General features: G+C 55.3%; 1 protein-coding gene across 1 annotated transcript in view; it reads left to right on the top strand.

The window, feature by feature from the left end:
• The window catches only part of NCS1 (neuronal calcium sensor 1), a 42,974-nt gene extending 32,254 nt beyond the window's left edge, over window positions 1-10,720 (top strand). Inside the window, exons 7-8 of the mRNA XM_054584226.1 lie at window positions 1,949-2,062; window positions 6,616-10,720. Coding sequence (XP_054440201.1) covers window positions 1,949-2,047 — 99 coding nt within the window. The 3' untranslated portion in view covers window positions 2,048-2,062; window positions 6,616-10,720. The remainder of the gene's footprint in view (window positions 1-1,948; window positions 2,063-6,615) is intronic.
• The last annotated feature ends 4,525 nt before the right edge of the window (window positions 10,721-15,245 follow it).

Below are 15,245 nucleotides of genomic sequence, written 5' to 3'. Positions count from 1 at the left end.
CATCATTTTTATTTTTTGCCATGGACCCCTTTGGCATTCTGGAAAATCTATGAATTTGTTAGAATAATGGTTTTAAGTACATCAAATGAATCCATAGGGTCACAAAGGAAGCTCATTATTTTGGAATAGTATGGTCAACATTTTTTATAAAGAATCTGTGATGTAGTACTATAGGGGCCTCTTTATGAACACTTTAAATAATAAGCTGTAGCACTGGCCAGGTAGCTCAGTGGGTTAGAGCACCATCCCCGTACACCAAGGATACAGGTTCCATCCCCAATCGGGGGACATACAAGAATCAACCAATGAATGCATCAATAAGTGGAACAACAAATCGATCTCTCTCTCTCTCTTCCTTCCTCTCTCTAAAATCAATCAATAAAAAAATTTTAACACTTACAAATAAATGACGGATAAGCTGCAGCATTGGGTTTAGCCACCCCATGCTTTCACCGTGTACATGATGCGGGCGGCAGCCGGGATGTGTTATGAAAGGGCCCGTGACCTCCACGGCTGACAAGGTCACAGGTACCGCGGGCTCTGTGGGGACCATCCCCTAGGTTCCTCGTGGAAGGACAAGCTAAATTTCAGTTAGAGGTTAGTGAGAAGAACCACCTCATTTTTCCCATCCGAGGTCACAGACCTGCTGCATTCCATCCACAGACCCAAGGTTAAGAAATCCTATATATCGAACGTGGTTTTTTGGCTTTTTTTTTTTTTTTGTAATTCATTTTTAAACATGGGACTCTGCTATCAGGGCGGAAAGAACACCCAGCATGGCTGGCCTTAAATAAAAAGAATACAAATGACAGCGACACGGGGCTTATTACAGCTACTGCAGGTACGTGCTGGCTGGAGACCGGCCCGGCCCTGGAGGCGTTGGGCCCGAGGCCGGTACTTCCTTAATTAAATGGGGAGCTCAGCCCTGGCTGAGGGGGTGCAGCCACGTGGGTCGGACGGCACTGGTCCCTGGGTAGCCGTCAGAAGCTGTGTCCAGAGTGGGGGGCGAGGAATGCCCGCTTTTCCACAGGGCGTTCCAGGTGGTTTAGCGCCCAGGCCCACGCTCCTTGAATTCCCTGATTCATGGGTCCCTTAGGCAGGGAAGCTTAGCCCGCCCTGGGGCCAGACTGGGGGCTTCCTTGGTTGTGGGACCTGGGTAGACGATGGAGCCTCAGTTTCCTCGCCAGTACAACGGGGCTAAGAGCAGCACCCCTTCTTGAGGCGGGCCTGAGGGTCCCCAGAGATCAGCAGGTGCACCCGGCACATGTGGGCATGTGGTGGGCGAGCCAGGAGGGTGACCTGCTGTGCTGGGGGACCCCTCATCATGCTTCCCACCGAGGCGGGGTGGGTGGTCTCCGAGGCCTTTTCTCCGCTCTCAGGGGTCTCCTGGAGAGATGCCCCAAGGGGAGAGATTCCGGCCCAGACCACCCCCTCCCCCAAGAGACCGACTCATGTCCCTTGGCATGAACCCTGCCGGCCTCCCCCCAGGTCTCCAGGGTCGGGGTAGGCTGCTCCGGAACCGTTTAAGGACCCTTCTAGAAGTGCCTGGGAGGCTCTCAGCTTAGGGGCACCTGTCAGGAAGTACAGCCGTGACAAGGGCAGCTGTGGAGTTGCAGGCGCCTCCTGTTTACTGAGCACGGTACACAGCTCGGGCTTATGGAGCGCTCACCCCTGTGCCCTGGGGTGGCCACGTGGCCACCTCCAGGCCCCTTTTGAGGAGGTGGACCCACAGAGGTGGGTCGCATGCACACGCCCCCCCGCCGGGACGTGCCCAGCCTGTCTGATGCCCGACTCTTCTTACCTGGTGGCGCACATCGCCTGGCTCCTCACCTAACTGTGGGAGCTCTCTGGGGACCGCCCGGGGCCTGGGGCCGGGGGCTGGGCCAGAGACGCCTGTCCTGGGGAGCTCACTGTCCCCTGCCTGACGCTGCCTCTCTCTGCCGCGCAGAACGCCGACGGGAAGCTGACGCTGCAGGAGTTCCAGGAGGGGTCCAAGGCAGACCCCTCGATCGTGCAGGCGCTGTCCCTCTACGACGGGCTGGTGTAGCCCAGGCCAAGCTGGGTAAGCTGGGTAAGCGGGGCGGGGCGGGCGGTGGCCAGCCGGGAGCGGGTGGGGAGAGGGAGGGACCCCAGGCCGCGGCCCCGGGGGCTGGCAGGTACTTGCCCGCCTCAGGGTCTGCCCAGGGTGGGCGCAGCCGGTGGAGGCAGGGCCTTCAAACAGCCAGAGCCACCCTGCTCTTTGATATACCCAGATTCAGCCTGAGGGTTTGCTTGGAGAGAAGCTTCCCTGGGTTGAAACCACTTAGACAAGCCGGTTCTCAGCAGGGACGGGGCCTGGGAGAGCAGCAGCTTCTCATCCCTTCTCTGAGGGGCCAGCCAAGCCCCTGGCTCTCTTGATCAGTAGCTCGGATGTGGTTTCTCATTTTGTGCAGTCAGCGTTGGGGCAAACGCAGAATGATAGCATGCCCCCTGGGGCCTCGGCTGCTGGCAGAGAACTGTCTTCCTCGATTCTCTCTCTCCTACATCTGTCCCGCCTCTCCCTGTTACATCCCCTTTGTTGGCCGGGGGAAGGGAGTGGAGGAACCCCCGAGGTTCTGCCCAGCCATGAACTTTGTTGCACACATCCTCTGTGGACAGATGGGATGTTCTCTTGGAATTTACCTAAGAGCAGAATTACTAGGACATGGGATCTGTTCACGGAGCTTGAGTAGACGTGACCAGTTTTCCAGCGCAGGTGGACCATTTCGCATTCCTGCTAACAGCGTGCGAGTTCATATCGTTTGGCCTCCTCGCCAACCCTGAACACTCTGTATCTTTTCAGTTTTAGCCGTTTCGGTGGGTGTAATTTTAATTTGCATTTCTCTGACGGGCATGGAGGCTGGGCACCGTCCTAGGTGCATCGTCCGTGTTAATGTCCCCTTTAGTGAAGTGCTGTGTCAGTTACCTATTGCCCCCTGCTGCGTGACCTCAAATCAGCAGCTAAAAAGAGCAAACATCAGGGATTTGGGCACAGCTCAGCTGGTGTCTTGGCTCAAGGTCTCTCCTGAGGATGCTGTCAAGCCGTCGTCAGGGTGACCAACCAGCCCAGTTCGCCCAGGACTTTCCCAGATTCAGTGCTGGAAGTCCCCTGCCTGGGGAAGCCCCTCAGTCTCAGGTAACCTGGGCTGACCATCAGCTGGTGGCCGGGGATGCAGTGTCATCGGAAGGCTTGGCTGGGCTCACCCACTCCCTCGCTCACTCCTTCGGTTTGGCAGCCTCGATCCCTCGCCCCGTGGGCCTCGGCACAGGGCTGCCTGACACCCTGGCCAGTGGCCTCTCAGGGTGAGCTTCCCAGGAGGGTGGGAGAGAGAGAACCCAAGATGAAAGCCGCAGTCTTTTTATAACCTAATCTTGGAGGTGACACCCACCACTTCTTTTCAAGATTGCCCCGGCTGCTTTAGGCTATCTGCATTTCTGAATAAATTTCAGAGCCAACATCATTTGCGCAGACATATATCTTACCCTCACCAGCAACATGTCCACGAAGAAAGGGCAGCTTCATTGCCATGACAAGCTTTTCAGAGTGACAAGACCCAGCTTTCTATAGCTCTTCCCCATCGCCCTCCCCTTTTCCTAAGGCTTTCCCAGAACCTACTAGACAGTAATTACATCCAATTTGTATTCTATCATCTTTGTGATTTATTTGCCTTCTCAGATTCCTGATGTATCATAACTCCTGGATAAATTACTGTTATAGAATTCACTGAATTATTCAGGAGCTGAGATCATGCATATTTTCTACATGGGCAAATGTTGTTTGAGACTATCATTTTTAAGAGCTGCATAGTATTGCCTTATGTATTAGCTGTGCCATAATTCAACCCATCCTGTGGTGTGGGACCCTGGGGTCGTTTAAATCTGGGGGTAGAATAAATAAACGTTTTATTCTGGAAGCGTTCACGCACAGTGGTGGAGAGAATGGCGCAACACCATGCACCCATCTCCCAGCTTCAGAATCACCAACTCACAGCCTATCTTTTGCCATCTCTGCCGTCCTACACACACTCCCACGCTGGGTATTTTGAAGCAAATTCAAGACATCATATTATTTAATACATAAATATTTCCAAATGTGTTCTAAAAGAACGATTGTTGAAAAAATCTATAATAGCCAAAAAATCAATATTAATTCCTTAATATTTTCCAGCCTTCAGCTGGTATTCCAGTTTCTTGTAACCTCCCCAATTCTTTTTCACTTTGTTGATTGGAATCAGAATCTGAATGGATAGGTCTCTGAAGTTGATTTTCATCTACAAATTTTCCTCTTCCCTTTTTTTTTTTTTTTGCTGTTTTGTCCAGAAACACATTCTGCCGTGTTTCCGCAATGTGGGGTTTGCTGGCTGCACCCCGTGGTGTTGTCAGCACGATCTTCTCTCCCCTGTTCTTCCTGGAAATGGGCCGTAGACCTACAAGCTTGCTGGGCGTTCAGTGTGATCCACTTATGGGGAGAACAGCGCGGGGGTGGGGTCGTGTGTGTCCACTAGGCGGCAGCACTGATGGTCTCCTCTGCGGATCATTTGTTCGTTCATTCATTCACAGGTGGTTCAGAATGGTGACGTCGTATGCTGCCTTCCCTCCCTCTTTGCTGCTAGCAGCATCGCTCCTACAAAGGCAAACTTCCAGTGTTAACTATTGGCTTACCCTGAGTCCTCGTTTTTAACAGGAAGGGCAGGAGACATACTTGATTCTTTCTCTTTACCAGTTTTCCAGATGAGCTGGATTTCTAACATCCTTTAGAGATGACCAATGAAGTTTAAAAATATGTATGTACATTCTGGATTTAAATGCATTCACCGAGCTTCCTATTGTATGCGGCTTTCACCAGCAGATACAATGCTGCTTCACTGCGGTTCACAGATCACAGCACAGGGGAGGAATGTGGCTGGAAACTCAGCCATACCCCCGGGGGTCGGCAGGGGGCGCTGGAAGGCAGGGAGGCCCCAGCCGCTCTGTGGGGGCGCTCTGTCCTCCCTCTGGGCATCTGCTCCCATCCTCTCTCTCCCGTTGCCCTTGAGCCACGTGGCCGCCCGAACGCAGGTCCTTGGGGGTCCTTCGGACTCCTCCAGGGCCACCGCCACATGGCTCCTGACTGGCCCAGAGAAAGCTGTTGGGTCACCTCCCACAAGTCAGGGGAGTGGCCCTCTCTGCGTCAGACACTGACACCTGTCCAGTGTGGTGGAGGGGACAGCGACACGAGATTTAACACGGATGTGGAGCAGGTTATGGGAAGGGCATGTGGGAAGAGCACACACCAACAGACTGTCTCTCATGCTCCCCTATTCTTAATTTATTGAGGTAAAATTCCATGGCATAAAAGTAACCATTTTAGAGGGAGATGGGTAGAGGGAGAAAAAGGTATGGGGGAATAAATGGTAATGGAAAATATACAATTAAAAAATAAAGCTGGAAACAAAAATAATTTTAAAAAGAAGTTATAAAGAATTCACAAAAGATAGCAGAGATTATATAATCCTATCATGGCCTTTTAATCCTAATTAAGTAATCTCAAAAAATAATTAACCATTTATAGGAGAACAGCTCAGGGGCACTGAGCGCATTCTCCCTGCTGTGCCGCCGCGGCCTCTGCCTCGGTCTACCAGATTTGCATCGCTCCAGGAACATGCCCGTCAGCGGAGCAGTTTCTCCCCACCCCCACCCCGGCCCCGCGCCGGCCCTGTGCAAACACTAATCTGCTTTCTATCTCTATAGATCTGCCTCTTCTGGAAGTTTCTTAAAAAAAGCCCACTTGCGCCTGGCTCCTTTTGCTCAGCGTGCTGTCCTCGGGGTCCTCCACGGGGCAGCAGGTGGCGGTGCTCCCTCCGTGGCTGTGGCTGAGTCCTGTTCCCTCGTCGGGGTGGACCGCGTTCTTACCCTTTCTCCTGGGTGGACATCTGGGCAGCTCCCACCTTCCGGGCCTTGTGCCTCATGCTGCCGTCAACATGGGTGACACGGATTTGTTCGAGTCCCTGTTTTCAATTCTTTCGGGTTGATACCTCGGGGTAGGTTTGCTGGGCCGTGTGGTAACTCTGTTGAACTTTTTGAGGAACTGCCCAACTGCATTCTCCCGAGGCTGCACCATTTACACGCCCAGCAGCCACGGATGAGGGCTCCGATTTCTCCCCACCGTGGCCAGCACTTGCTCTTCTTGGGTTTCTGAGGACAGCCACCCTGTGGGGTGACGTGGTGTCTCCCCTGTGGTTTCGATTTGCATCCCCCCGACGGTGCTGTTGAGCATCTCCTCACGTGCTTCTCGGCCGTTCTCCACCTTGTTCTTAGTGGCTACGAACGCTCTCCTCCTGGGGCGACGTCCTCCTTTACCCACCAGTGCCCTGAGGGTACGCCCTGGGCTCGCTCCCTCCCTTTTCATCGTGGTGTCACAGACGCTACCACAGGAAACCTTGTCTGCGCTCCTGAAGGACAACTACAAAGCGCCGCCACATGGGCGGGTGGGAGGGTGTGCACAGCGTTAGGACTTCTGACTTCACGCCGCCGTGCCCTCTCGCCGGCTCTCCCGCCTGCTCTGTGCACGTCCCGTTGGCCCGCTCCAAACCCGCCTCGCCTCCTTGTGTCTTCCAGATGCCTGGGAACCGCTCACGTCCTCCCGTGCCATGAGGCCGCCTCGGCCCCGACACCGCCCTCCTGTGTCCACCCAGCCTTTCTCCGCACCCACACGCAGCGGGCTGCCCCGGATGGCGAGGCCCCTCCGCCCCCTGCCCTGCACCCACCCGCCGCCTGAAGCCGCCGGCTCCAATCGCCAACAACCTCCGCTTGTCCAGAAAACAACACGAAACGAAAAAGGCTCCAGCCCTCTGCAAAACCAAGGACTCAGCTGCTTCGTGGGCAGCAGTTGGCCCCCTGCTCTCCCGCGCGTGTGCTTTTGTTTTTTATTTCAAACAGACATTGAAAAAAAAACCCAACTACCTTCTATTCTAGAAGATTCAGACTGAGCGATGGGGAGAAGGCCTCGGGACCTCGGAGAACTCTGCCTTGTCCTTTGGCCACCAGAGAAGTCATGGCCTGGCCGCGGGTGGGCTCACGCGTCAGGGGGCTGCCTGGTGGACGTCACCTGTCGTCCTGCCCTCGAGCCACCGACCACCTGTGTGGCCTGGAGGATTGATTATGATGATGATTTTCTGTGATAACAGTATTGTGATTTTTGTGGGGAAAGTGAGCTTTGTTTTTTTTTTGTTTTTTTTATACATATATAACTGATACCTTTTATTTATTGGTCCTTAAGTGTTGCTGCTGCCTGTGTGTCCGAAGCTCCCGGATTGCGGGGTCCACCGTTTACATGTGCAGCCCCCACCCACCTGTCCACGCGCTTGGGACGATGGTGGCCGGCAGCGGCCAAGAAGCCAAAAACTTTCTTTTTTCTTTTTTTCCAGATACTGTGCTTGATGTTTGGCGAGGGGAAAGGTGGGCTTTTTAACTGGCTGATGCACTGTTCCCTCCAGCCTGGAATGCCCCCTCCTTCCATCCCTATCCTCTGCTCCTTGTCCAAACCCTGCCCGCCCTCTGTCCTCTTCTGGGCCCATCACGTCTTTCCTGGGGACGAACACGGGACATCTTTCGGTTTCTCAGCTCTTGCTTTGGTGTTTGTAGCAGCGTGGGGAAGGGAGGGGCTGGTGCTGGGCCTGGGGGCCAGGGAGGGGGTTGGGTACAGAAGGAAAGAGTGAGGAGGCGCAGGCAGGTCTTTGCAGGCGGGTGAGCTTGCAAAGGCCTGCTGGGTTCGGAAAGCAGTCTCTCCCACTCTGCTTTCCTGTCTCCCCGGCTCCCTGGCCCAAACGCTGGGAGGGAGGGGCAAGAAGGTGCACGTCGTCCTGTTCAGGTGGTGGCCGCTCCTCTGGGCTGTGGCCCCCCGGCGTTCGTGGGGGAGGTTTTTAGCTTTATCTGTTCCTAGAAAGGGTGGCCCCAGAACGGCCACCAGGAAAGTCAGAGACCCGCGGACCCCAGGCCAGGAGCCTGAGGCTGGCTCTGGCTCTGAGACTGAGGGCTACCACCTGCCTCTCCGGACACCAGCTATCCCTGTGGCAGAGCCAGAAGGCCTGGCTGGTTGCTGTGGGAGCCCCTCCACACTGACGGATGTAGTTCTGAGTTTCCTGCACTTGGCAATTCTGTGATCTGGGGCTATGCGTGCCAGACCCCAGCCGACACGGGGACCGTCTGAGTCATTCTTCTGTCTCTTGGCACAAGTCTTCAGGGACATGGCAGCCACTGGTCATGGTGTGTGGGGTCAGATGATACACTTTGTCCCTCCCTGCAGTGCTTCCTGTTCCTCCTGGACCCTTGAGCGGTCTTTTTGGTCCAGAACTGGTCCTGGCCCAGGGGAGGCGGCTGGGGTGAGGAGCAGCCCCCCAGGCCTGTTTAGGGCCTGAGTCTACAACTCCTGCAGCATCTTTGCAAAGCCAGCAGCCTCCCCGCCGCTGCTTTCCCCAGCCCCAGGGCAGCAGTGCGGCCGTGGTTCCCACTTTGAATTGTCCTTTTGGTCTCCACTTTGCACTTCCCCGGGAGGCCGGAGCTTCTCCTGCTGATTAACCCTCAGACCACGGACTCTCCCCAGAGGGTGCCGTTTGAGAGAGGGGCCCTGCCGGTGGGGCCGCTCCCCTGACCCCAGCACCCGCCCTCCTTGCGTAGGCCGGCCATTGGGCTGCACGCTGCCTCCACTCTGAGCCCCCCAGATCCTGTGGGGACAGGAGCAGCCGTTCCATGTTCACAGGTGACTGAAGGCTGGACTCTTTGCAGCCCCGGCGGTCACCTTTCTGCTCAGGCTACTGGCCCAGGAGGCCCAGGACTCATTTCCACATCCTGCAGTTCCTTCCTGTGGCTCTGACCTGAGACCCTATGAACTTGGCCACCTGGGGTCAGAGGGGAAGGGAGAGGGGCCCTTCCCGGGTCAGATTGCTTTCTGGCCTCTGCCTGAGCCTCGGCTGCTCCTCTAGTCCATGGAGGGGATGCTGTTGTAGAGCCTGCCCTGGAGGCATCACAGGAAGGGGACTGTGGCTGAGCGTTATCCAAGGTTAAGCACGTGGACCCCTCAGGCTGAGGTATCGACTGGTTGCCAGCGTCGGCGGGCAGGACATTCCTCCTGCCTTCCAGGGAGGCAGTTTGGCCGTTTGGTTTGGAGCCATGGGTAGGCCTTTTGGCCTTAGCAGGTGGCACTGTGGACCCGTGCCTCAGGCACGCCTTGGGTACTTGCCCTGAGACAGCTCGGGGCTGCCAGAAGGGCCACCCCTCTTCCTGGCAGCGTGCTGGACACTGGCCATTTGTGCCTGAGTTTGCCAGGCAGGGACAGGTCTGCTGCCACCCCTCACCAGGCCTCTGGCTGTGGCGCGTTGGAACCCGGAGCAGCCTGGGGGCCTCCCTCCCCAGCACCCTGTTCCGCCTGAGGCCCAGCCCCATCAGATACTGCTCTCTGGGGACCCAGACCAGCCAGCAGCCAGGTTCTTGGTCCCAGGGCCAAAGAGCAGGGTCCAGCCTCAGGCCACTGTCTGCAGCGGCCCTGGCCTCTTCCTCGCAGCGTCTGCCCCCTACTTTGTGTCGATGGTACTTAGAGGAATGTCATGAGTTTCCAGGATTTAACCAGACAATGTTTAAGTCAAGGCAAACATTTGTGTTCCTCTCTTACCCTGAAATGCTTTTGACAGCCAGTGACCTAGACGACAGACGCACCTGAGCTTTCTGGGACATTGTCTCTTTGTGTAGGGGGAGAAACTGGGGTATGGAGTTTCCCGGGGAGAGCCCGGTGCCCAGGTGGGGAGCCACCCTGTTCCCACCGCAGCTTCAGCTTCTAAGGAATCCAAGAGAATGTGGGCGCGCCCCCTGGTGGCGGTGAGCTGCAAGGGCATGTGGGAGGGTCCCAACCGGCCAAACGGGTGATTGCCGAGGGCGGGAGGCTGCAGGTGGTGCGGAGGTGAGTAAGGGGCTGTGACCTCCCCTAAGCCGTGGGCCTCCAGCCCCACATTATTGACAGTGTGTTCCTCAGATGCCCCTTTTCTAGGTGAGCCCCGGGAATAACAAGTTAATTAGCATACGGACACTTTGGCGAGGAGCCTTGTCCCCCAACATTTTTTTTTAATATCTGCAGAATAAACCCAATGGTTGATTTTTGAATGAATAAAAGGCTTTTGTTGAATAAACAGCTGGTCCCATCTCTGTCTTGGCATCTAGGCTCAGGCTCTGTCTGCTCCCCAGGACTGTGGCAAATGCAACGCCCCCGTCCGCAAGCCAGATGTCGTCATTTCCCCCAAGTCTTTGCAGTGGCCCGTGGCCCCAGGGAGGGCCACACGCTCTCAGTCTGACTCAGCGACGGGGGGCTTTCCCCGGGACTCTGGGCAAGTCGCTTTGGCTTGGTGGGACTCAGTGTCCCCATTCTTCGGATGGAAGTGAGAATTTCTGCTCAGCCACCTCACAGGGGCATTGTGGGGAGCAGAAGTGAGCGCAGTCACCAAAGCACCTTGCAGAGGCGTAAGGCCAGCGCAGGGGTCGGAGCTGCCGTGGCGCCCCCACCAGGAGCCTGCAACCTGGGAAGGGAATTTGGATAACTCTCACCCAAACAAACAAGCAAGACAGGGCTTCCGGTCTGTGGTTGTTTTCTTTCTGTTTGCCTCCCCAGCCTGCTCTGAGCCTCTTTTTGGGGCACTGTTCTGTCTGAATCGGCTGGTGTATGTCTCTGGGGAAGGGGCAGGCCCTCACCCCGAGGGGCGGGGCAGGGCGCGGCCCGGGGCCGGGGTGGGGGGGTGGGGGTGGGGACAGGCGCCATGCAGCATGCCCAGGCCACCCCGTGCTCCTCTGTATGTCGTCCCTGTCGCACCAATTAAACACACCTCTGGACTTGTCCTTGCCTCCCTTGTGTGGACCTGTTGCTTTGTCTGTTTCTGTTCTTTTTCGTTTCCTCTTGGGTTTCTTCTTCCTCCTGTGACACCCTTTCTCGCTTTCGGTGTTGTCCACCCCGTGTCCCCCAGAGAAGCCACGTGCAAGGGGGCAGCCTTCGGCATAATGGTTCAAGCAGAACCTTTCAAGGAGTGTTTCCAGGGGGCCAAGGGCTGAGCAGGGTGAGCCTTCCACCCGCGTGTCTCGCCCAGCCTCTCCGTTCCTGCCTGTCTCACCTCTCCAGGGCCTCTAAAGGGCTTTTCTAAAGATTTACACATGTTTGAAAACAGTCGGCCCAGTCCAGCGGTTGTGAGACTGTGTGCGCCGGCGTCCCCGGGGAGCTGGGTCAAACCCACGTCACCGGCTTCACCGCCAGAGTTGTGGATGCCACTCTCTGGGGACCGCGCCATACACCCCTGGGGAGCTTGCAGGACAGGGCACCCAGCGGGGTCTTGAGGAGGAGTCCTGCCTCCATCTGCCCAGATCCAGGCTAATCGTCCACTCACCTGGTGTGACCTGCCCCCGTGAAGGGCCAGGCGCTGAGGACCCAGAGATTTGTTGCTCACCGCATGGAGGGGTGCATGGGCAGGGGAGCTCTCACTCAGAAAGGCCCCCCGTGATTCGGCAGCTGGTGTGGCTGCCCTCTGCCACGGTCCCTGCCCCCTGGCCTGGAGCCTGGGATCTTGGTAGGGTTCCCTCTTTCCCTACCAGGCAAGTAACCAAGTGTGTGCTCAATATGCAGGGGCCCTGCTGTGGGCTCGGTGTGCATGGAGAGGGGGGATCAGAGCAGGCACAGCCCCTGCTCTCCGGAGCTCGCTCAGGAAACATTCAGTCAGGGAACAATAAAGGCAATGTCACCTCAAGTGCATAACTGCCGGTGAGAAACATATTACTGCTCTTGAGAGACATGTGAACGCACAGGTTGATGAGATCAAGCAGCCAACATTAGAACAAGCCACCCACTCCCTGCAAAAATAGGTCACATTTCAGAGGTGGTTTTGTGAAAGGAGTTGTCAGACCAACACCACCCGTGAGACAAAGCTGGGGGGCCCAGCGTAACTTCCACTTGGGGCTGAAGCAGCCACAGAAAGGGGGTGCATGCACGGCCTCCTGCCTCGCTCCGGCGGGGCTGAGGCACGTGGGAGCCCATCAAAGGCAATGTGGGGAGGCAGTGTGGGGCAATGGTTAGAGGTGCAGGTTCCAGAATCAGACCTGCTTCCGCATGACGCTGGGCATGTGTTCTCACTGACAAGGTTTTCTGGTGAAAATGGCCAGCGGCTCAGTGGGTCGGAGAGTCGTCCTGCACACCCAAAGGCTGCGGGTTCGTTCCCCGGTTGGGGGGCGTACCTGAGACAGCCGATTGATGTATCTCTCTCACCTCTCTCTCTCCCCCTCTCTCTAAAATCAATAAACATATCCTTGGGTGAGGATAGAAAGAATGTGGAACCCCCACTTAGAGGCAGGCCGTGGCTCCATTAACCCTCTCGACAACAGTTGAGCAAAAGCAGATCTTGCCCTGACCAGTGTGGCTCAGTCAGGTGGGCATCGTGCTGCAAAGCGAAAGGTCACCAGTTCAGTTCCTGGTCAGGGCACATGCCCCGGCTGCAGGTTCAGTCCTCAGGGGTGTAGGAGAGGCAACCAATCGATGCTTCTTTTTTATCGGTGTTTCTCTCTCTCTTTCTCCATTTCCCTCCTTCTCAAACAAACAAATAAATAAATAAATAAGAAAAAAAAAGAAAAGGAATAAAGAAGAGGAAAAGCAGGTCTCACTCTGCCAAATGTCCAAATATTTACTAGCACACAGGTGCAAATGCAGTCATACACCTGTGTCTGTTCCCCCGAGGAGCGGGGGACCTAGGACCCGGGGGACGCAGCCCCAGAGCGCTGCTCTGAAGGCCTTGGAGGGACGGCGGGCCGAGCTCTCTTCCCTGGGGGGCAAAGGCTCTGAGCTCCAGGGATTCTTTCCAGACACTCATTTATCTCAATCACCTCACACTTCTGTGCAAAATAATTTCTAACATCCTTTTGCTCATGAACAGACTCTGTAGTGTAGGTTTTAATAACAGCATGTATTTAAAATGCTAATGTGACCCCTTCTGGAGAGTGGATTCCTGAGCAGGGTATTTCAAATACTAAGGGGCTGTCCCTGAAGCGGAGATTGGAGGTGATTTGCATGCACACGCACCTCCAATCGACAGAAGCATTCAAACTAAATGCGTTCCCAGGGACACCTCTCTCTGGGAAGACCCAGATCTGATTCAAAGAGCTCACGTGAGGGTGGTTGGGCCACTGATTCCCACGTATGGTGAGCTCACAGTGGGCGTTTGCTGTTACTGAAGGTGGCTCAGCCTTGAGAGGTGTCTATGGGGACAAGGTTCAGCGTCCCTGCTGCTGTTGGCACAGGACGGTCATTGTCTCTTGCTCTGGGTCAGGCTGCCCGGGCAGCTTACTGTGGGGTGAGATCCAGTGAAGGGCCACAGCACAGACCGCAGCACATTTGAGCCGCCTGCTTTGCTGGGTGGCACGGGCTGGCTGCCATTTCCTGGGTACGACCGCACGGGTGAACCCCAGGACAGCTCCGTTTCTCCCCACTGCGAGCCTTCCGCTCTGTCCCCCTGCTCTCCCAAACCGCGAACTCATATTTGCATGTTAGAAAGTACCTCCCTAAATGTCACTCCCCAAAGCCCGGCTCAGGGCTTCCCAAGATACAGAGAGAAGAAATGAGCGCGATGCGGACCCCTGCCCTGCTGTGTTCCTGGCGTGGGACCCCTGCAGCCTGCCCCGCCCCGGGGGCACGTCCTATGGTCATAGTGCCCAAGTCCCTGGATGTGGAGGAAATTTTATGTCCTCCAGGGTCCCTGGTCAGGAGGAGCCTCGTCGGGGTGGCATGCAAGGGGGCCTTGAAGGCCGCCTGAGTTAGGAAGAGCGAGCTCGCATAGGTATGGTAAAGCACTCTGCTTGTTGCCATCTCTTCAACCCTTTTTAGCAGCGCACAGGGCTCCAAGGAATAAAGGACTACATTTCCCAGCCTCCCTTGTAGCTGAGTATGACCACGTGACTCACTGCTGACCAATGAGGGGAGAGTGATGAGCACCACTTCCGTTCCTCTCACCCCTTCCAGCTGACAGGACCAAAGACTCGGGAACAAGCCTTCCTGTAACCTGGGTCCCCAACCCATGGAGCTGCCACTCCAGCCCTGAACCACTTACACTGGTACTGTTAGGAGGGAGAGAAACACACCTCTAACTTGATTAACCCATTCTGGGTCTCTGTGTCAACAGCCGAATTTATATTCGATCTAATATACTGAGTGATCCACTAGGTCATTTTAAATGACCAGGCGCCACCTACAAATGTTTCATCTGAACTCTCAATGTTTGCCAAAGTGATTTAATAAAAACCCGTACCATGTAACGTGCTCGCTGCGTCACCTCTTCTCGCTCTGTGCCCTCCGTGGGCTCAGGGTCCCCCGGGGCCCTGGGGGAGGCTTGCTTTTGCTGAAGGACTCAGGACCTTGAAGGAGGGGGCAGAGGCCCCAGATAAGCTGGGAGGCCCTGGGAGACGAGGCCAGGTGGATTTTCCCTGGGAAACCGGGCGAGGGTCCTGGGCAGCCTGGCCTCACGTTGGACTCAGGACCCTCCAGCGGTCTGGGGGCTGGGAGGCCAGGGCTCATTGTGGTCTCTTCAAAGTCCCGCCTTAGAAACTGCCCTTTCCTCGGCATAAGCAGATCTTAGAGGTAACAAATGTGGAGAAGAATAAAACAGCATTGTTCAAAGTGTGAGGAAGGGCAGGGAGGAGTCACTTCTTTTTTAAAAAAGATTTTATTTATTTATTTTCAGAGAGGGGGAAGGGAGGGAAGAGAGAGGGAGAGAAACATCAACGTGCAAGGAGAAACCCTGGTCCCATGGCCTTTTGCTTGGCAGGACGATGCCCAACCAACTGAGCCATACTGGTCAGGGTCTTTTTCTAGCTTCTTAAAGTAGAAGCCTAGATTATTGATTTGAGACCTTTCTTCTTTTCTAATATGAGCATTTAATGCTATATATGTTCCCCTTCATCCCAAATGTTTTGATACATTGTCTTTTCATCTTTCTTACTGATTTCCAGTTTAATTCCACTATGGTCAGAGAACATACCTGGTATATTTTAATCCCTGTAAATTTGTTAAGGCTTCCTGTGATCCAGATATGGTCCGTCTTGGTGACTGTCCCAGCTGCAGTAGAAAAGAATGTGTATTCTGACATTGTTGGGTGGAATGTTCTAGAAAGGTCAGTCAGGTACTGGTGGTGGATGGTGCTATTCTGTATCCTTGCTGGTTTTCTATCTGATAATTCTAC

Source organism: Pteronotus mesoamericanus, unplaced genomic scaffold (assembly GCF_021234165.1).
Source record: "Pteronotus mesoamericanus isolate MK-2021 breed Mesoamerican mustached bat unplaced genomic scaffold, CSHL_Meso_final contig_78, whole genome shotgun sequence".
Lineage (NCBI taxonomy): Eukaryota > Metazoa > Chordata > Mammalia > Chiroptera > Mormoopidae > Pteronotus > Pteronotus mesoamericanus.
The sequence above is the reverse complement of the archived record's forward strand: the minus strand, read 5'-3'. Positions and strand labels throughout refer to the sequence as shown.